General features: G+C 35.4%; 1 protein-coding gene across 1 annotated transcript; it reads left to right on the forward strand.

Annotated features, from left to right (window-relative positions):
* The first annotated feature begins 7441 nt into the window (after nucleotides 1–7441).
* LOC111928435 (melatonin receptor type 1A) lies at nucleotides 7442–12186 on the forward strand. The gene has a single exon (XM_086889737.1). The coding sequence runs from the start codon at nucleotides 7572–7574 to the stop codon at nucleotides 8304–8306; it is 735 nt and encodes a 244-aa protein (XP_086745863.1). The 5' UTR covers nucleotides 7442–7571; the 3' UTR covers nucleotides 8307–12186.
* The last annotated feature ends 11711 nt before the right edge of the window (nucleotides 12187–23897 follow it).

Here is a 23897-nt window from a genome sequence, read left to right on the forward strand (position 1 = left end):
GGACATGAACCCACTATGTAGAATCTCAAAGCAAAATATTTCATGCCACTGCATAATGTAACAGAAAGATGAGCATATCCTGAGATGCACTGTAGGTCTGAGAGCTATTTAAGGTGTTTTTTAAAATGGCATTTCTTAAAAGTTGTCAAAAAAGGCCCAGACCCTTACCACTTTTATATCTTTTTTAAGAACTGTTTCACAGGAGATCTTCAGTCAATGTCAGCTCCTGTTTAAACCTATGTTAGGTGCCTAAATGGGCAATGGTTGTCTAGGCCTTTTCTTATAGTGCAGCTTTCCTCAGGTACTTTATATTTCATGTCAGGTAAACTCATCCAGTAGATAGTGCTGCCCTTCTTGGCATACCCAGAAATACCTGAGTCTTATCAGTACTAAGGTATTCAATATCCCATGCACCTCCTAAATCTGCCACATAGTTACACACTGAGTATGCCTCTCATGTGAGAGGTCCAATATAGGAAATATTTTCAAAGCAGTCCTGGCATGTCTTACAAAACTGCCAGAGGCAAGGAATACCCCCACGTCTGTAGCACTCATCCAGCATATGGATTCAATTCCCTTATGTGCCTGAGAGTAAACTCACATCACTTTCCTCTCATGACTGAACTGCCAAAAATAGCAGCAACAAATATTTTTAGACTGTGAGAAGGAGAGCGGGAGCTTTCTCACTCACATGTGTACCATGGGACTGCAGAAAAAGATGGTAGGTGATAACACCACAGAAAACTGTATGTTGTTTGGCATATCTGTAAAATCACTCAATCTCATCTGCATACTCTGGCTACAGTCAACTTGGACCTGATACACAACCATTCCTTTGGTTTGAATACTACATAATTTGTCACTGCCATTTTCTGCCAATTACACTTTCATACGTCTGATTTACTTGGCCAGAAGATGGCATAGGCATTTCAAATTTAATTGTTGCTGCAGCTTTGCTGGAAGATTCTGTGTGATAATTAATCTAAATACAGTATAGCATTTTCTTTTCTGAATGCATCAGTAATCTTTCATTTATGCTGAGCTGATTGTGTAAATTTTTCTTCAAATTTCAGCACAGTGAAAGAAGACATTACAATATGGATTATTCTGATAGCTCTTTAACAAACCTATTCTTCAATATCTCTCTAATATACTGTTATGTAGTTCTCCAGAAGTCCAGACCGGTAAGACTCAGGACTCTGAATTTCTATTAACTGGATGTAAATGTTGAGGTTACTTAAGTCATTTCAGTATCTGAACTTACCTGACACCAAGTATTTCTACTTTAGTAAGATTGTAAATGAGTTTAAACCTCAAATACTTAGTGCTCTTCTCAATGCTAACAAGTTACCTGCCTATCATCATTACTCCTAATAGGCAGTGGCAATGTTTTTAATTGCCCTGTTGGTTTCATTAGCATCTCAACTAGATGATAGAATGTCTGCAAGTCCCTTCTATGATGTGACAGAAATGTACATTTAAATGAAGTTTTTTAAAAATGGCAAAGTAATACAAGGTCTTTTCTCAGCTTAAAAGGAAAGGGAGAGGTTTTCTTACATATGCTTAAAGCTGCAGGGTTGACTATGGGCTTTAAACCTTTCAAATTACCCTGCACCACCGCCTGCAGCATCAGGGTTAACTTGCTAATGAGAAGCAAAACCCACAGGCCCATCATGCTATTCAAATTTAATGTGCACGTGGACTTCTTGATTCAGGACAGGTTTATAAATAGTGCCTTTAGTTTAAAAATAGGCTTTTCAGATCTATGGGAGTTGATATTATGATCTGTAAAGTGAATGAAGCTCCCAGGAGTAACTAGAACTTATGTAATATTTATTCCTACATTTTTGCTCAGCTGTTTTGTGCCATTTTGATGCTGAGCTGCAAGGACTGTTTAGTTTCTTAGACATTTCAAATCTTTCTTCAGTGAAGCTAGGACTGCACACTTGCTTGTCTAGGTAACCTTACTTGACTTTGGGATTTTTCCCAAGAAACTGCGGTCATTGTCCCCACTTAGAACTATTTTAATTTAGTAATTTTTGTTGTATGTGATCTCTGTGGGAACCCAAACTGTGCTGCCAGGTACAACAACTTTACAATATTAATTTAATGATGGAAAAAATAGGGACTGATCTTTTTCTTGAAACATTGGACTGGTTGATCTCCCAGGTAGAAAAAACACGGAGTAGAGCTAAGATCTGTTTCTGGATACATGTACAAGAAAATTTTATTAAATTTGTATTAGGTACTCACAAAATCAACTTTCACTCCTTGATTTTGTAGTTGTTTATGATGTTTTGCAAGTGAAATATTGGTGCTAATGGAACAACATTCAGGGCAAAAATGTTCCTGGAATATGAAACAAATCTAGCTTTAATATTTTCTGCATGGAATCATCATTAAATAAACAGAGGGATGACAAAATGACTCTCTAAGGAAGAAGTTCATCTCTCTGATGCTGTATCCAGTTATGAGGTATCACATTTAAAGTCTCTGATGCTGAAGACATTCACTGGTGAGCAGCTATAATAGACTTGTTTTCAGCTAGGAGCATGAGCTTTTAAATTAACACCCTAAGCAAGGACTAGATTAATCAGAAAGATTTCATAATGCCAGAAAAATCTGTGAGCTATTCTTGAGGAATATTGGTAGAAGTATTAGAAAGACAGGAACCAGTGCTTAAAAATGTAAATAATTTTTTTGGTGCCATTAGATGTGTAAAAACTGTGTACATAACAAACTTGGCAGTATGATATTTAAATACAGTTTAATGTCTACAAAACATGATCAAAATTTATAGGAAAGCATCCTCCTAATTAAGGCTAGTTATGAAACAATTGGAAATGACTTAACATATCTGGCAATATCTTACAAGTGGTGAAATGACAGTAGATAAGAATGACATGAATCTGATCATTAGAAACTAAGCTTGAATTTCTAAATATTAGCAGTGTTGAACCAATTACACTATCCTCTTTCTTTAAAGATACGCTTAGCAAGTAAACATTAGAGGTCTGACACAGTGGCCAGTGAAACAAATTCCTTGTATGTGATTTCAATAACTGATGTTTAGTCTTACCTAGAAGATAAAGCAACTCCAGCTGGCATAAAGACCAAAACCCTCACCTAAAATTGGTCTAGCCTGAAGCACTGATGGAAGCGTAATGGTATGTGTTTCAAAATGCAACAACATGATGAAAACATGATGGCTTGTAGAAAGCGTTTTTTGTAAGAAGCCACAGCATTATTTATCCAAGAAAAACTGAGAAAAAAGTGAATAGAATAGTGACTTGGCAACCAATATTAAAAGGTATAGAAATAACTTGTGAAAGAAAGAAGAAAAGGTAGCTTTACTGATGTTGCCAGCAATACGAGATAATTTCTAAAATTCACTCAGATTTTCTGAGTACCAAATATTCTAGCTGGAAGCCCCCTAATACTTTAAAACATTGCTGTTTTTTCCATACATGAGCTGTTTCCTTTTTTTTTACAGTAGTTTATTTTTCCCAGTCTAAATATTTTAGTAGAAGAGTAAAAGTACTTCACAGTTTTAACACTTGAGGAAAGAACCCTGTATACCACATCACCCTCAGTTCTAAAATTTCCAGAAGAATTAGTAATTTTTGCCCTGCTGGCAAAGTGTTCAGCCCTCCATTCTAATTCTATGGCAGGCATTCAGCACCACCTAGTCTTTGTAACTTTAATCTTTTTCCATTAATATTCTGCACATATTTAAGTTGCTAGAAATTTCTGGAAACTTTTTAATTATCATTCAGGACATACTTAGCATGAAATCTTGGGAATAACAACCCACACAGTAATTTGTATATGTTCTGCAAATACAAGTTGCTACTGATACAACTGCATCATGTAGTTCTTTTTGAGGCTCTTGTATTCATTTTGACATCTTGGCAATGCCATAAGCATTTTTCTTATAATCTGCCAGGGTCATAATTCTTACACTCAGTTAATGTTGTATCGTGCTCTTGGAAAAATCAAATTGCCTAGGAAAACATTTGTTTGTTTTCTGCTGCTTTAATGCAGCTTTATATTCAGCAGGTAGATTTGATGTGGCTATGTGTTTGCTGAGCAGAAAGGCTTCTTCTTCAGTAAGGGTGGTGAAAATATTTAGTGGAACATTGCTTTAGACAGCATCTAAAAACATAACCCGCTCAAGGTGGTTACCGGTAGATTATCTTTCTTCCCACATACATCCACTGCACAACATTTGCTTAAATTTATTAAAGCTTATTTGGCTTATGTCAAAGTCAAGAAATTCAACCTCTGCCTTCTCAGTTCAGCCAACGGGTGTTAATGAATAATAATATATTCTTTAGGTACACAAATCACATTTTTTCACAGTAACGTGATCTTACTCTCTAAAGAGAACAAATATTTTTTCTTCAAGGAAGAGTTATACAAGATTTTGATTTTGTGGCATTTTTGAAGGGTTCAGTATAGAACTTCAGGCTTCATTTATAGCATTCTGTTCATACCTAAATCTGAAGATAAAAATTAACCCTTCCCTATATACATTTTTGTGATACTCACCTCTAAAATACCAAGTATTCTACAAATGTAAGAGTTCAATTTCACAATATGCCATGATAATATGAGAATTTCATATGTTTGCAATATTTTTCAGTGATCATGGTACCTAAAGCCAGGGTATATTTAGTATATAACATATGAAAGCTCAACTTCATTTCAGATCCATCTTCAGGGTCTGAAGCAATGAACCTCAAAATATACAACTCTATCATACTAATCATACTAATGCAGGTTTTTTTCCTACTTGAATTTTCTGTCTTAGCAAAAAAATTTCCATGCTCATAAGGAAAATACATCTGAACTCAAGTTTTAAAATAACCCTTCCTGAAAGGCAAATTAAAAGTCCTGTCTGCAAACAGGTATCTGGTTTCCAAGCAGTTTTCACACATAACATTTTATTCTTTCAGCTGATGTGCAGACCATGACCTGCCAGCTTGGGACTTGATTTCTAAACTCATAATTTCTCTTTTTTTTTTTTTCTTTAAGACAGGCTACTAAGATATCCTGCTAGCCTCCTGGTAGCCTCCAATTTTCACAAGAAACAGCTTGTATTTCCAAGTTTTTCAGCTTGCCATTCTACTGCAGCCAATTGAAAAAAGAACCATGGAACAACTATGGTGCATGAGTTTATGGAAGCCTGAAATTTGGTTGATTCAGAGACCCTACTCTTTCTAAATTCATTTGTTTCCAATGCTAAAACTATTCAGAGAAATGTGTACCATTTGTCACCTTTCAATACAACACCTTTTAAAAGGAAGAAAACCCTTTTAACTGTGTCCTTATCATTTGGCTGAAGTGGTAAAAAATAACAATATTGTCAATAATAATGGTGAGCAGGAGCAGAAGTTTTAGTGGATGCCAGAGAAAGAAGTTTAGGATGGGCAGTCTCCAGCTAAGCAGAAAGTTAATAAGCAAATAAAAATGGAATTCTTTCAAGTATTACATTTTATGAAGTGTCTGAAGTTTATATGCTACCATTTCATCAATCCTGCAATATTCTGGACAGGGGAAAAAAAAACCTGCCAACAGCACCTTTTCATTTACTTTCCACTTCTTGATTCATCAGATAAACAAAGAGCTCTAAGTTCCATACTGTCTCTTGTTCTTGTATCAGTTGCCACTACGTCAAGAATAAATTTTGAAAGCAGTGTTTTTTTCCTGTGCCATCTTCTGCTTAAAGAACCTCTGATGTTTGTGCTGAAATGATCTGGAATTCTGCCAAAGGCTTCAGGATAAGCACATTTCAGTCTGGCAGTGAATCCCCAGTCAAAGACGAAACAGCTACAGACACTATCACAAGAAAGTTATTTATAAATCCAGATACTAAATCAAGGGAAAACTAGTGCAGCAGTCTTTTAATTGAGGCCATTTGTTCCAAGTGCCAATAGTATAAATATCAAACGTGGTACTTTGTGCATGTATCAAAGTTTAGACACAGCAGTGTAGGTAGCGTCCAGAGAAAGATAATTTCTGTATTTTCCTCTGGCAGTATTTGCAGGTTGAACATTTCTAACTGAACATTTAAAGCCTGAGATTGGTAAGGAGCTATGCATTCGAAGATATTTGAAGTAATATATCCAAAAAGTTGTTTTGAGAATTTTAGCAGCTAAAATGCCCTATTTTCGTCCACAGGTACTTTTGCCTTTCCTACTAACCTGCTCTTTTCTGTTTATATTTTGTATGCTCAAAATAAATGCACAAAACAATTCACCAAGCCCACCTTGGCTTAGCACCAAAATTGTACATCATCTGAAAATTATAATATATTTTATTACAGGTTGCAATAGAAGCTTGTATTTCATCTTCCATGAATCATCTCAGAAATACAAAGTAGAATATCAAATGCCTATGTATATATGCATTTATATACTTACAAATGTGCATGTATAGATAATATTAATAGCTTTCTGTACTTATGGACTTGAATAACTAGAGCTTTACATGTAACAGTTATTTTAAAGAAATGAATAAAAGTGACATCAATGTTTCTTGTGATCTTGTTCTTAGAAATTAGAGTGGTTGGGAAGCGTTCAGATGGATTATCATTTCAGAAATTAAAAAAAGAAAATATAATCTATTCTCAAAAAATTAATTAAAAACATAATGGTTTCTATTGTTTTTGAATAATATCATCTTCCTTTGTTTAAATATGAATCAGTGGAATGCTTCATTGCTTAATTTTCCATTTTGAAGAAAAATGGGGCATCAGTATTGTGTGGGAACTGGCTGGGCCACTGTCCAGCATCCCTTTTTTTCACTGAAGAGCATGCCTTCAGAAAAAAAGAACTGAGTCTGTGTTCAACTTGATTCTTAGAAGTTATTTATGTACTTGCTAGCAGATTCAATGAGAATAATGTAAAAGTCATACTAAAGTCATGGAAGTTTGAAGTAAAATGGGAGAACAGAGATTTTAATTTCAGGACTGAAAAAGTTAAGGGCTAGTTAATGTAATGAAAGAAAGTTAAATAAAGAAGGTAAATGTGAGTTTGGAAATTTATCAGTAATATTATTTTAGCTGATTTTTCAAGAGAGACCATTTAAAACCAAAGCAAGCCTGAAAGTTATGAATATGTTGATTTGATATGAATTCTAAGTCTGTGTGATTGAAAGAATCTGAATAAATGGAATGATAAAAGTAATAGGTCATGGTAGATAAGCTTAAAGACAGTTTTCTTCTCACAGGTGCATCTTTAAGTTAAGCTACCTTTCTAAACTAAAAATGAGTGTCTTATTTCTGATATATGACAATGAATTTTGAGCTAGAAAGCAGAAACTAATTACATTTAAAGTGTTCCACTCAGGCTGCTCATTAATATAACGAGAGCAGAAATGACAGAAAAGAGCAAAAGAAAAACTAATACTTGCCTTTTTATATTTATTTTACAGGAAATGTGTTTGTTGTAAGCCTGGCAGTTGCAGACTTGATAGTAGCTATCTACCCTTATCCACTGGTCCTCACATCTGTGTTTCACAACGGATGGAAACTGGGATACCTACACTGCCAGATTAGTGGCTTCTTGATGGGCCTAAGTGTCATTGGATCAATCTTCAATATTACAGGCATCGCTATCAATCGGTACTGCTATATCTGCCACAGTCTCAAATATGACAAGCTGTACAGCGACAAGAATTCATTGTGCTATATTGTTCTTATATGGGTCCTAACATTTGTTGCTATCGTGCCCAACCTGTTTGTGGGATCGCTGCAGTATGACCCCAGGATTTACTCCTGTACATTTGCACAGTCTGTCAGCTCAGCATACACCATAGCCGTTGTGTTTTTCCACTTCCTGCTTCCCATAGCTGTAGTCACTTTCTGTTACTTGCGAATATGGATCCTCGTTATTCAGGTAAGGCGAAGGGTTAAACCGGATAACAACCCTAGGCTGAAACCACATGACTTCAGAAACTTTGTGACCATGTTTGTGGTATTTGTGCTGTTTGCAGTCTGCTGGGCTCCTTTGAACTTTATAGGCCTTGCAGTGGCCGTCAACCCAAAAACTGTAATCCCTAGGATTCCAGAGTGGTTGTTTGTGTCTAGTTATTACATGGCATATTTCAACAGCTGCCTTAATGCTATAGTATATGGACTCCTGAACCAGAACTTCAGAAGAGAATACAAGAGAATTATTGTCACTTTTTGTACGGCAAAAGTTTTTTTCCAGGATAGTTCTAATGATGCAGGAGACAGAATGAGAAGCAAACCTTCTCCACTGATTACAAACAACAATCAAGTGAAGGTGGACTCTGTCTGAAAGTGGGAATCTTACTATTATCACTTCACAAAATGTGTCCGTCTTATTAGACCTCCTGTTAAATATTATAGTGAAATATATCTTCTACTCTGAAAGCACTTTGATCAAATTCCTTGCATGGTGTTTGGAAGCTTGTTACAAAGCCTTGACATACAGATCCTATTATACAATGGTATATCCCTTGTATAGTGACATAATTATATACTTGAGGGAATAAAAAGTTGTGAATGGCTACCTTTTTTTTTTTTTTTTTGTTAAATGGAGATGAGCACCTAGAAAGAGATTATATCACAAGTATCCATATTGCCTGGTTCATTAAAACAAGTCATAAAACTATTCCTAACACTTTCCACATGCTTTTTCTGTCCATGTTACAGTCCTGATTCTAAAATCTCTGAAACCTTCTTTTAAAAAATGAAATCTGACCTTTATGTAATATATTACGAGATGTGCAGTGAAAACTCAAGGTAATTGAAAATTCATTAGGATTTTTGATAAATACCTCTATCAATATTTCTTTGCTACTAACATGGACACGAATATAATTTTTTTTGATATTAAACCTCATCAGCCCTCCTAGGAATGACATTCTCAATTGACTTCTCAATTTTAAAATAGCTTTTAGGAGGAGAAACATGCCTGAATGATTATCTTCAAAGCTCCAAGGGCAGGAGGATAAACAGCAAGGAAGGAAAAGAGCCATGATTCATCAGTTCAAGCTGTTTCAGCATGAAAAAGAGGTGTAGGAGGGTTGGGAAGAGAAAGTTAAACGACCATTATTTCTGAAGAGGCAGTAACTCATGAAATAAGGAAGTGCCCCAGAGGAGGTTCTGGGGAAATACCTCCTAGAAACATAAGTGAGGAAGAACTGTTATATCTCACTTGTGTACAAGACAGAAGTTCGAAATCTCTGTGAGAAGAAGATTAATGCATTTAATAGGAGTGATAGTTGAGTATGACAATTTTGTCTGGTTAATGGAATCTTAAGGCCATGAAACTCTGGAAAATGCGACACGCATACAGGATGAATATTTAACATCTATCTGAATCTGATCTGAAAATAACTTGAGGCTAGCAGTTATTTTTCAATCTGCCACAGCTAAACTTTTGAAATTAGTAATTAGGTGTTTACCACAATTATGAACATAGTGTAATAACCTAGAACAATTAGACACCTTTAAATAAGAGAAAAGAGAAGATCCTACTTATAGCAGTGGCACAAAGAGGAACATGTGATTCTCAGGACTTTCCACAGACAGTGGGGACCTCTTCGGTAGGGGGAGGTACAGTGCAAAGTGAGGAAGAATAGCAAGACAGGCTGTCTCCTTCAACAGTGAAGCTCTCTTTATAATGAAGTCTTCTGGCAGAGAAAAAGTAATTCACAACAATAGGATTCACCTTCAAATTGACGCTTAAAAGAAAGAGCATTTAGTTCTGGAAAGAAGCTCCAGCTGTCATACCTTTTAATTCTCAATTGTTTATACCTACGGTGACGTTCAAGTACACTGGAGCTTTTCCAATCCAATTCCAACAATGTCAGTGGGACTAAGAGCTTCTGAATAGCCATTAGACTTCTGTTAATCTATGTTAAAATGTGAATTTTACTTAAACAGTTATTTTAAAATATTATTTACTGTACTGGAGATTTTCTTGTACATGACCTTATATGTCTTAGAAAACAACAGTCATTCTGTCATAAAACTCCTTAAACTGCATATAAACCTAACTGCATTCCATCTTTCTTGGATCATAGATTAGTATACCCTTGGTTTACTAATGCACTAAAGGGAATGGATTCATATTTACTTGAAAGCCCCACTGACACTTCATCATCTGACCAGTTTCTTACCTTAAAAACAGGTGCCTCACGTCAAGTTATCAACGGAACTAAATGAACAACGTTGTAAAACCTTGGATATGAACTAGCAAGTCAATGCATTGCTGAGGTGCTTGACTCATCTTTGTTTACATTTTCCAGTCAGAACCACTGTGTAAATAACCAGCTCTCCTCTATTGTGGTATCATCATATGATATGATACAACATGATTTACAGCATAAAGTATATCACAGCTTTCTTCACTGTGATTTCATCCTTGGAGGATGCTTAGCTCTGTAATTTTATTGCTTTGTGTGTAGTGATTTTAGAATAGCAAGGGAGGCATGACCACCTTACAAATAAATGAGTTTTTCATGCAAGAAAAAATACTATTTAAATTCTTACAAAAATTGCCTTATTTAAAGCATATTTTCAATGAAAATAATGTCTTATTATATATCTATGAAAGTAGCATAAAGACAGTTAAAGTAGCTTAACCATTAGTAAGTTTAGAATTCTCACTTTCCATTTCCTACAGAAAATGTACATCTGTATCATGTCTACATATTTATGAACTGGTTCAAGATACTGTATCCAATATGTGGGTTATCTGAGGAATTAAAGTCCCCTGTAATTCGCAAGTGCTAAAATATATTTTTGATGACAATGAAAATGGTTTGCTATATACAACGGAACATATTATACCAAAGGTATATATTTTATTGAATAGGCCTGTAATAAAAATTGAGAGCATTTTTCAGATCTGTATTTTGAAATATTTGTACTAAGTCTAAGTCACAGAAACGTGCATGTTGGTGATGTTACGAGCTGCTAAATATAGCAATAATTTTAAGAAATTTATCTCTTGTTCTTCTTTTGGGGGAGAGTTGATAATTTTGTTTAAATTACTGTGGATGAAAACTTTGGATAATATCTGCTGCCCTCTTGAGATTACTTTTGCATTTACTGCCATTCTGAAGTATGTTTTAGGTAAGGATTGCAAAACTACTCATTGCAAAAGTAGAATAATAATGAATGATGCTTAGCTCTGCAGTGATGGTTACTTTTAATTCAAGTCTGTTGCTTCAAAAGAGTCAAAGTGATTCATGCAAGACAATCAGCAGCCTTGCCAGCTGCTCACTGACAACGAGCATGACAATGTAAGTCAGCACCTCACAAGATCTGACTCTTTGTAGTCAACATAAAGATGAGTGGTGAATAATGATTTCTGTCCATTCTGAGGAGATGCAGCTTGAAACATCTGAGATTACTTGCTTCTGTGAAAGTGGATGAGCCATGTTATGCTTTTTTATATTCCAAGTCATTAAATTTTCCCCTGTATAAAAGGTTAGCATAGCACAACTGCATTATAAAGAGTTCTATCTGGGTGGTTTAGCTAGTGCACTTGTCCTGTAGCAGTCATAGGCCCTGGATAGACTTATCCCTAAAATGCGAATCTTGGGAGTCTGCGGCATCTGCAGAGGTTCCTACTTCCTTTCCATTCCTGATCTGAGCCCCAGTGAAGCCAAAGAACCTCTGTGAAGGAGTAGTAAACATGTCTGTCCCCCTCCCTGTATGCAGCACACTGAAGACTTACAGCCTTATGGAGCGCTACCTTATCCTGCAAGAATTCCTTTCCTATATCACAATCTCGATTATGTTGACAATCAGAATATGATCTTATCAACACACTTTGAACCCTTACAGATAGATAGTTTTATTGGTGGTCATCTACATTGTAAACTTCATGTTTACAAAGAAGCTTGGCATTATTAAATATTTACCAGCAAAGAGAATCTTACTGAATATCTTAATATCAAACAGGGTAGTTATTGTATTTAAGCTGTAACTGTATGCAACAATGTAGTTTCATTTGGAGTAGCTTTGCACATTTTCTTCTACCACTGGGCTAGTGCAAGTCCATAGATATGAAACAAGCATATGTTATTTCAATAGACATAATATGTAGCAATGATTTTACTTCTTTTTCTTCTAATTTGTTATAGAAGGCAGGTATATGAATCATTCATAATAAAGAGACTACAATGAAAAATCTGTATCGGTGTATAGTGCATCCTTCTATAATCGTCACATCTTTTTCTTCTTTTTGACCACTTTTAAGATGTTGTCATGTTAGATCTGGTTAATTATAGTATACTGAAGGGAGCTGTTATTTCCCTTACATGGCACTGAAAAACAAAATCATAAAAAAAGATCCTTAAAATATAATACACAAGTACATAAATATATGTGGTCATCTAATTTGAAATATAATTTCAAAAACCCCTTTTATTTGAACAACTTGTTCACAAACTGTAGTAATATAGATGGACTGTTATTCTTTAATTATTTTCTAATAACTGCAGTTTTTAAGTATCATTGATGTGGTTTATGAATAATTAAGAACTACAAATGTCTGTCATTTTGTCACTGAGGCTTGGGAAATCACACATGCTAAAGCCGACTTTCTTAGCAGAAAAAATATTCAAGTAGTGGCTTGGCTTATAGCCCATGTACTGTATCTCAAATTTTTGCCTGTAATAAGAATTCCATTATGTGGTTTTATGAATTTACTTATTAAAAATAATATTCCTACCTCAAATATGTGTCTGAGAGATTGCAATGTGTATAGGGTGGAAAAGATTCACAGTATAAGTCAATAGCCTTTACAGTTTTTAATAGAAACAAAAGTAAATCTGGAAAAGTACATATATTAATTCATAGAAAATATTTTCCCAATTGAATAAAATACTCTTCACTCAAACTATCCCAGCTACCAAATGCTGACCAAAGTATGCACATTTTGAGAACCATGTTATTCATAGAAGTATATAAATTATTCCAAAAGATTATTCCAAAAGTTAAACCCAAAAAACCTTTGAGACATGGTGTCTGAGCTTCATCTCACATAAACCAGTACAGCTTCACTGATTCATGTCAGCCGAGGGTTTTGGTATATTACAGTCCATAAATCTAAAAATTAGCTATTTTACACTATTACACAAGCAATATGTACTTTATTTCTATGAAATGCCCCAGCTTTCAGATGTTCAGGTTGTAGGAGAATGTAAATCTGCCTGCTAATGATCTGCAAAGTTAACATCATCCAGCAGATCTCTTTCTGTGATTTGTCATTTTTATAAATAAATATAAAATGTCAGCAGTCTTTTATGTGGCTTCAGTCTTAATTGTTTAAGTAACAACTATTTAGCAGAAAATTATACTAAACTTAAGAGATTTAGAGACAGGAAGTCTACTTGCCATTATTCTTTCTGTTTATATTGCATGTGTGCACACGGATTTCATTTAATCATACCAAGTATTTTACTTTGTATGTTTGTTTCCAGATTCTCAAAGTTTCTATACTTAAGTACATACTCTTCTTCAATATGTACAAATATTCAGCTAGTTTATAAAAGTCAGAGAAATACAATGATAACTATGTCTCAGATCAAAGTATTTTTCCACACAACTTAGGCTGTGAATTGTTCTGTCATAGAGCCCTGCCTACATGAGCCCTAAACAGGTACGATTGCACTGGTTCACAGAAAGAAGATTCTCTTTACTTTTTAATGGTATGATATCAGATGCTTAAAAATTAACATGGAAAATCTTCATTAAGCCCTTTGTGATAGTTTTTAAAGTTACATAAAAGTATTGTGAATATTGTGTAGACCTAGGGATTATATATACATGCTTCACAAACCTCAAGTTATGTAAAAATACATGTCCCCCAAACATTATATTCAAGTAGATGTTTACATCTAGCATAAAGAAACACAGCTACTACAAGCACATTGAGCCAAATATAGATCCCTTAGATACCCAAATTTCTGTTTCAGACTGGCTGAATAGCTAATATGCCAATAATTTGCACACTCTGTTCTAGTCTTTCCTGATAGTTTATTAACATACAATATCTCTCTCATCATAAACTTCACCTATCTTGAAAGCAGAAATATTAACTCCTTCATTAATATTTATGCTCATACCAGTCATCTCTCTCAATGAATTCTGATGTTTATGCAATTTTTTCAGAACAACAGTTAGAAATACATCTCCTTCCAAAAATAATCCCTTCTCATCTCAATCCCAGGCAGCGTTTTCCTTCCTCAGCTCTGACTGTGCTGTCAGCTTGGCTGGCCCTTTTCCACCTGTACATACCAGTGAACATATGCCATAGGGTTCTTAACTCTGAAATGTCCCTGTCCTGTTGTGGTCTATTATGACCACTCATGTTTTTTAACAGTAGTTTGGTATCAATTAAATACCATCTTAAAGGCAAATTAAACACAATAGTTTCAGTACTAGTCACTCTGAAAAATCTTTGATTTAATACAAGCATAAAAAATTACATCGGGAATAACCCCAAAGGGTTCTATTCTTTAAATATAAACTTTGATTTGCAACCTTTATAGCAATTATTTTTCTTTTTGGTGCTCATTAATCCATTTATCCCTTATCTTTTTCTCCACATGTCAAGAACCCAGCTTCTGTGCTGAGGGAGGAATTGAGTAGCCACTAGAATAAGGCTTGCACTTGAAGTCTCCTATGGGCTGTGTCAGGAAGAGAAATCAAATTCAGAATAGGCAACACTAATTATCAAAACATTTGACAATAACTCTCTGTTCCCAAAGATTTTAAAGAAAGGAAATAGACCTTGTTTCAAGAGAAGCTCAGCAATGAGGAATAGTTAGTAAGAAATCACCCCTGATGTTGCCATCAAAAGACTGGGGGAAAAGGGAACTTGTCTTATAAATGAACCAAGATTTTACTGCTAGTCTAACTAATATTTTATTTGACTATTTAAAAAGTGCAAGTTATTCCTAGCTCAGTTGCAATTAAATTTACACTTGAAGTGCAAACCATTTAAGTATTGTAGAAAATATTTATTTTTTATTATTTAATAAATATAATATTTATTTATTACAAGATTCAAGTCATGTATGTGACTACACACGACTGTTAAAAGAGGAAGAAGGAAGATGTTAGATTCTATATATAAAACTATACTTCATGTATTTATTCAGGAAGACAAGACAAGAGACAGTTGAATGTTCTCCTAAATAACTGCAGAGTAGGGTCACAGCTAAAGATGAATATTAGATAGTGCCATCTCACCATCTAATCATTGTTAAGGGCAGGATGTGGGCAGTGTGGGCAGGTGGAATGAAAAACATTCTATTCATTGCAAAAATACACAAATAAGGAAATTAATAGTGTCTGTTGCCACATGAAAACATTCTTCAAAATGGGTTCAGTTTCAGCCTTACTTTATTTTTTCAGTTTCATTCTTCAGCATCACAACTTTTGGGCAGTGTTCCATGCCACTGCAAAAAGCTGTTTATCATCTGTCTATGACATTCTTGGTTTCAGTTCTTCCTTCTATTTTGGGGGAAAAAAAAAAAAAGTGTTCAAGGAAAACCCTGATAATTCATTCCAAATATATTTGGATACAGCTGCACATACATAATTGTAGGCAGCTATGAAAATTAAGTTTACATTCAATAAGGAATGTAACAGTCATAGAGAATGACGAAACCCTTTGAAAATCATATGCATTACATTTGTTTTGTCAACAGCAAATGTCAACAAACCATTGGATTTGCTTTTCCCTTGTTATCCTACTTTTCATTTAATTTCATTTAACCATCATGTTTTCTAGGTGGTGGAGATGCCAACAGAAAATTTAGGTGTTCACACTACACGGTACACGTGTGTCTGTGTGTGAATGAATGGCTGCTCTCTTCCAAATCACCCTGCAGTGGGTTTTCCTTCTCTCTTAGCCTGATTTTCTATATGTTTGTCTCTGCCAGCTCTAGATGAGACACCACAGTGGTTACTCTGCAGGCAGAGAAAACTTCCCACTCCAGAGCATACCTCCTGATGTGATGCTTTGCTGAGCTGGGCTTGGTGCTGCCAGCAGCACCGCACACAAGTGCTGCAAGAGGGAAACATCTCTGAAAGGTTTTGCTGGTGTTTATGAGGCTCTGGCTAGCATGGACACAGTTGTAAAAGCCATTGTAAAAGCCATTGCTGCTCCATTTTACTGCCTACTAGTCCTTAATGTTTCCTCCCGAGGCAACAGAGAGCACAATTGCTAATACCAGGGATCAAGGTATTGATGGATTTCAACTGAGTGGTGACAGTAGATTCTGTGAAATCTTGTGAAATTTTTTCTTATTTTCAAAGCTTGCAGCAACAGAAAGTGAATCTAATTGGAAGGGTTGGTTTCTTTCCTTTGTTTTGTTGTATTTTTATTTTATTTTATTTTAGTTTAGTTTAGTTTAGTTTAGTTTAGTTTAGTTTAGTTTATTTTTTTAGTTTATTTTTTTATTTTTCAGACATGGAAATCTTCTGAAATTGAAAGAATTTTCTGAGTTTGCTGCTTCTAAAGAAGCAAGTATTTTAATTCTGGTGACTAACTGAAATAGAATATAAGTAGTTTATACTAAAATAACACCATTCCTTTTGTTATTTTTTTTTTTTTTTCACATTTATGCCAGCATATCTTGCAGGTAAAGGCAGTGTGAATTGGTTAGTGCTTGAACAGGACATCTGAACTTTCCAAGTGTTACCAGTGAATTTTATGCTGTTGTGATAGTCAATACAAGTTCAATTTTATTATGGAAAATTGGAGGACATTGTGATCTCATTTAGATGTAATGTCTCATCAGGACACCACTATTTGTCTTGTTTAAAGGACAAACTCTGAAAGAATGGTAAGTTTTGTGCAAATTCAAGACTGAGCTATTATGTTCTTTCTGCATAAATGCCCCTTCTCTGTTTTAGAGCTAGTCCAGTGTATTTTTTGTTTCATATCCTAAAATTTGTCTAACATTGATATGCATTGCTACTCCATGGCAACAGGAATTATACTCCCAGCGTGGCTTTACTTCTGTAATAAATGACAGAGGCAGCACAAAACATTCCTTTAACCAGCCATCAAACACATGTATGCTTTACTTGCAAATAGTACAGGATAAATTCTCCCCACTCAAGTCCACATCATGAGTTTGATCTTCTTTCTGAAGTAAGAGTGAGACTTATTAAGAATTAAAAGAAATAGACTGAAGTTGTTTCCCTGGATCACTTTAAAGGCTGAGGTTGCCAGCCTTAATCCTTCACAAACCACAAATCAAGAACACAAAAAACCTGAGAATGCCATTAAACAAAAATGTGATTTTTTACTATTATTATTATTATTATTATTATTAATAATAATAATAATAGTAATAGTAATAGTAATAGTAATAATAATAAAAAAATTTGCCTTCCATTTTCATGTCTTAAAAATGTAACCATATTCATCTCTTCAATCCTTCTTTAAAAGAGACTTTTGCAGATAAGAGAGATATTCTCCTGTAAGTCTAAATGAGAAACACCAAATATCATAATCATGAGGAAATTAGAAGATGATCAGTAAGATACATATTTGAAAACCAGCCAAAGCAGTCTCCATGTACTTCTCCCATGCTCAACTGCACAAGAAGCTTCAATAAGCTTCAGTATTCCTTTATCACTTGAATGCAAAAATAGCTTGTGAGTAGTTGGGAGGATAAATCACCCAACTATTATTTAACACCTCCACTCTGTCAGTCTTTTCCTCTATTATCTGCAAATAATCCTGGGAAGGATCAGGCAGTGTGAAGAAAGTACAGTAAATGAACTGCATGTATAATATCTTTACTGAGATTTTTATTGCTATTTAGCACTGAGGAAAATTTGTATATTAAAATACACTAAAAAAATAAAATTAATACTACTGCTAAAATGATGACCTGATTCTTAAATCAGGTACATTACACATATTCAAAAAATATATTTTCATAAAAAATGAACACAGAAGCTAATTCTTCCAAGTATTCAGGGCTTTTTTTCCCATTAGATAATTTTCTAATCCTATTTTTTCCCACCACAAATATTTTTAATGCTTAAAACAGAGACAATTGTAGAACAAAATTCACTTATTTTGATTGTTGATCCTATAGATCCTATAAGGCTTTCAGGGCATCATGAGTGCATGCCAACTGGAAGATCTGGAGGAAAGGCTTCATTTCAGATAGCTTTTACATCACTTCCAGCACATGTGCCTGTCTGGATGAGGAAATACCCATGAATACATGCACTCCTTTTGTGCATATCTGTTCAACCTTTTGTACAAATCTAGAGCAGCAGCTAGGGACAGCTGGCTAAATTCCCTTTTAGGAAGGATTTATTGCAAGTCAAACCCAGAGGTCTGACTGCAGAAGCATGAGGGTACTTCAGGACTCCACATGGCAACCAGCAGTGAGGATGTATGTGCCAGTAGAATAAGCAAAAATTGTGGATTTGGTTTAATAACATCATTCAGGATTTCATAGCAACATACAACTCTTGACAAATTCTATCTGTACTTACATAATCATTTCAGGATTAGGAATTATTTCTTAAAGTTTCAGTATTTTGATTGCCCTTAAATTGTCTCCAAACAATTGTTTTGAAAATTAAACCAGATTAACCTAATAATGGACAGTCATTTCAAAACCACATAAAAATCATTGGCTAAACTTTTTCAACCAGAAAAAAACCCCATATTTAAGAGAAATAGCTGTAAAAATAGAGGAAATGAAGCAAGAATTCAAAACTAAATAAACCAAAGTCAGGATGCCTTCATGAATAAAAAATTATCATTTTTCTCAGTCTGGTTTTGACAAAGCTTAGTTCTGCTATGGGGGCAGCGTAACCTGCTTAAGATACACAATTTTGGGTTAATTCTTCTGAACCAAGATGCAGCTACCTGTGTCCATGAGGCAGCATAATTTTTTCATAGCCTTAAGCAAACTCTCAGATAATTTTCTTAGCCCTTTTCTTTTTCTTTATGGCAAGCACTCCACACCACTTTTATCCACTCAAATTCCCATGGGTAATTGTGTCCTGTGCCTCTCACAGATGAGAAGTCTCCAAGCTCTTGCGTAGGACCTTTCCAGAAATAACAGGGGAGCCATGTGCTGAGTCAGTTGTTCTGGCATATGGCCTGCAAGTGCAGCCTCTCCAGTGTGGAACTGCACATGAAATTATTATGTGACTCATGTGCAGTCATTCTTTTACCTGATAAATGTGTATCTACTCACACAATGCAGTACGCATTAAATAAACTCAGATCCTTGCACTGTAAATCAGCTTAAAGCTGGAGACATCCAAGGTATAAGGAATAACTAATCTGGTGCCTATCTGGCAGTTTAAACTTTTCTAAGGCAACCCCACAAACAGAATGGATCTTAGACCTATTGGTATTAAACCAAAAAATTTTTGTTTTGTTTTGTTTTGGGTTTTTTGTTTGTTTGTTGGGGTTTTTTTGTGGTTTTGTTAAGATACTAATGAATTCTGCAGCATACTTAAAAAAAGGAGCATATCATTCTCCCACATTTTTTTTCCTAAAGCATCAATCTGAGAATATCCATTTAGTTGTAGGTATCCAAAAGATGTTAAGAGGTCATAAAAAATGTTAATATGTCATAAAAGCTGTCATATAAGCTATCCAGCATTCACTCAAAACCTTATAAAATAAATGAAAACTTTAAACTATAACATTATTAGCCTAAATCTGTAACTTGTGAAATCTTAGTTTTTCCTTGCACAGAATTAACCATCTGTCTTCCAGTCACACTGCAACAGGTCACAAGATCAGCTATGATTTTTATTTATTTTCCGGATGACTCAGAAAATAAATAAAATACATATTACATATATAGAGTAATATGCAGGACTCTAAGCTTTTTTATGTGAGAACTGAGGTAAAGGCTTGTCAAGTGCTTGAGTAGTGAAAAATTTTTACTTAATGGAACACCACTGTGACTACATGAAAGCACATGATGTTTTAAAAGCTTCTTGGATTTTATAGAGCCTACATAAGTTGAGTATTCCTAATGTAGAAAAGAGTAGAGACATGCCTCAGAGAAATTTTGCATACTGAAATTGAGAAAATTTCTGTAAATTTACATTTGAAACTCAATTCCAATAAACTTGTCATGTAATATTATATTACAATAATTAATATTGCATGTAAGTTGCATTCTGTTCCTTATTTTAATTCAAGTGATTTTTTTTTTTATTATTTCAATGTATTAGGGCCAGTGTGCAATTATGAAACTTTAGCCTGTATTTCCAGCACAGTATGATATACAGAGGAGAACACAGAGGACAATGTGTATGCAATTTGAATTGGTATTTAATTCTATTTTTTTAATGCAACATAAGAAATGTTGTCATATAAGATTATTTGAGTTACAGTAAAAAAGTTTTGTGATACATTACTTGGTTATTTTTAAACACAAGATTCAAAATGTTCTGGTTTAAATTCCCTAAGAAAACTAGCTAAATTCAATTAATAAACATATGAGTGACTTCTTCATTTTTTTTTCTTAAAGATATATTGAACAAAAATAAAATTCTTTAAAGGGTTTAAATAGTTCAGTTTGTGTGTTCTAGAAGATACTTAAAAAATGAAATGTGCTTCTCAGAAATAATACAACCCTCTCTGTTTCAGTCCAGGGATGAGTTATTTTGATTTCAGAATGCACTTTTATCTAATGGATAGCAATTATATTGTATAATATTTTTTAATTCCAGGGAGCTATTTTCAAAAGAGCACTAAAAGATCCCAGCTATCTAAATTGCTGGAGCTCTTTCCAGAGGCCACAGAAGATGTTAGTACCATCAGTCTGCCTGTAACTGCATACATTTTCTTCCAGATTTGAGATGCTTATGACAATAGTAAGGTTTCATGAGCTTGCCCCTCTCAAGGAACCAAACTGGGATAAGATCTCACAGAAACTTATTTATAGCTGTACTTTCAGTCTTAAGGTGAAACACACATAAAAACTGCAGGAAGTACTGTAATAAAACACATTAGGAAGGAATGCTCTGCGATTGTTTTATCCTGAAACATCCCCTGCTTTTTTATCAAAGCAATGCTGAGGTAGCAGCAGGGGCCAAATTCAGTCACTGTGTAGGTGATTAACAGCACTTTCTACCCAAGCAGAATATAAATTTTTGCCATTATCTAAGCTATCCACCACCTCTACAGACAGCAGCTGGTGCCATGGCTGTGTGGCTCCAGCTCCCTCCAAAAGCCAAGCCACAAGCACCACGAGGTGAAATATCCTGCCCGCCAGCATCTCCTGCCACAGTGGTAACTAGAGGAACAGCAAAATGCCTTCCCTCAGAGCACTCAGGGACAGGCATCCAGCTGCCAGGTTAGTTGTATAACTTTTTAAATTCTGTTTCTTTTTTCTCTTTCTTTTTCTGATTCTGCTGTGCTTCTTCTGCACTTCTCTTCACTCCTGGATTTCTGGGTCTCCTCTGAGCTGAGCTCCTTCGGGATACTCCCTCACGGGGAGTCCCGCTTATCTCAGTTCTCCAAAGCCTGTTAGGATCTTGTTTCTCATGTTTATTAGGATGTTATTACAAAACTTGGCAGGTCTCTCCAGACTCTCTGCACAAGTTTAATTTACCGCAGCCTGGCACATTTCGGTTCTGAAAGCTCAAAACGGCCCTGAACAATGCAGTTCTTTAATCTTTATACTTATTCTTGTCCAATTAACAATAGACATGTATATTATTTTTTTCTTAATGACGCAGTGACCCATCACCTGTGTACTGCACTCTGGCATTTTCTAACCAATCACTCACTATTACACAAAAACCTCTAGAAGAAGAACATGAAGAGGAAAGAAGGAAAAGAAACAACATTCTAAATCCTCCATCTTGTCTTCTGCTTTCTAAGCTAGCTTCAACTCTAAACTAGCTTTTTCACCCAGTGACCTAAGAAAACTTTCTAATATACACACATTTTTAGCTTTTCTATCTAACTTTAACAGTTGTTTTCATATATCACTATGAAAACATACCCATAAATTTCATGTTATATGAAATTCAGTGTTCCTCTGGATCTCAGAGCCAGGTATCAGAGACAAGGGCACACACTCTGTGTTTCAGACTCCAATAAGTTGTCCTTAAAAAGTGCCTCCCCACCCCTTGCCCAGGTGCCTGGCTCCCCAATTCAGCCAAACACCTGGGCTTCAGCTAGCAATGCCATGACTCTGCACCAGGCCTTTGCCTTTTTTCTTCATCGAGATGGCCACAAAATGCTCACCTGCAGTGCCTGGTACATCCCTGACTTGCGTGAAGTGGGAGACCATCAGGATGTTAAAATCGCTGGCCAAGGTTCTTTTGCAGTGCGCTGAAGCAGGTATGTATCACCCAAAAGGCAAAGCACGATGTGCACCCACAAGCACTTGCTGAAGAGAAGCAGCAAGTGAGGATCATGGCCCAAGGAGAAGTGGGTTTCAGACTGATCAAAGCCACAGGCCAGGCATAGCTTAATTATAGATATTTTCTGTGGGGTGCAGGGGGTGAGTGCGTGCTTAAGAGAATGTGGATCACAGAAAAACAGGTAAGTTCTGTCTTTTACAGGGAGGTAATTTTCAATTAAAGCTCAGCATATTCTTTCAGGCAAAACATGGCAGGCCAAGTGGAGCACCTGCTGCTGCAGCCCAGAGGCACTCAGCTCTGTGAGCCAGCTGTGACCGACATCACCTTGGCTAAAGCAGGATCTGAGGCTCGATTAGAAGTGGAAATGTCACCACTGGGAGCCAGGCACAGGTCTCTCAGCACTGGGAAGTGATACCACAGAGAGGGTTCCTGGTGTGTGTCTGCTAATGTCAGCAGCAAGGTGAGGGTGTCAGTATTTCATGTGGCTCGCAGAGCTTCCTCGCCAGATCAAAAGCTTGGCTTCCAGACTAACAGCTGGAATTTAGCCAGACAGTGATGGCATGCAAAGATAACTGGATATGGACTGGAGAAACGTAGTGGCAAGGTCCTAGACCTGTGTGAGACAGTTTGGATGGCAAGGAACCTTTAAGACTTAAAATTTGTTCAATTTAGCTATTTGTTAATGTGGAGTTAAAATGGGTGAGTTTATAGGAACTGCGGTGTGTGAAATAGTTGTTCAAGCATAAAAGTTAGTTTACCTTTGGCTAATTTGTTTTATTTCTGAAGGAAAAAAATTTTTAAAAAGGGCATCCACTCATCATACTTGTATTATTAATCTTACAGCAAAATTTAAGAATCTGCAGTGAAAAAATTTGCATTAAAGCAAATCCAAGATTCATAAACTCAAATTTATAAATAACATAAACATAATTTATAAACATAAATTATAAAGTGGGAAGAGAGACTGTGCTCCTATCTAACTCCTTGGAGAACCTACCATGTCACAGAATTCGTATGAATATTTTTGTATGAATATTTTGCAGTTGGAATGGCTCTGGTTGAATACCCAGTGGTTGCTTCCACAAGTCTTTGTCCTTGCTTCCTTGTGTAGATTATCACCATTACTACTTGTAGAAAGCTGTTGTATTTTTTTGAAACCTCAAAACCATCATTAGAATAAAAAGGACCATCTGTAGAAGACACATAAGGATGAATCTCTGGACTTCAGATGATAATTTAGAGGTTTGTGTTCACAGACATTTGTGAAAACTCATGCATTCTGTTTTCCTTTTAAAAAACTAATTCCTGTTATATCAAAAAATACTATTGCTATTCAAAATGTATAGCTGTGCATTGCCCTAATAAGGGTAAAAATAATATGCTGTGTAATACAATATATCTGGGGGAAATCCATTCAAAACAAATATCATGATTAGTTCAAAGTAAACAGGCTTACTCTTCAACAGGTACCTGCAGATTTCATGCTGCATGCCAACTGAAATATATTTTTAGATTTTTT

The sequence above is a fragment of the Cyanistes caeruleus genome, chromosome 5, assembly GCF_971803275.1.
Source record: "Cyanistes caeruleus chromosome 5, bCyaCae1.hap1.1, whole genome shotgun sequence".
Taxonomy (NCBI): domain Eukaryota; kingdom Metazoa; phylum Chordata; class Aves; order Passeriformes; family Paridae; genus Cyanistes; species Cyanistes caeruleus.

Coding starts and splice junctions, on each gene's coding strand:
- LOC111928435 (XM_086889737.1), top strand. CDS start 7,572: ATGGGCCTAAGTGTCATTGGATCAATCTTCAATATTACAGGCATCGCT.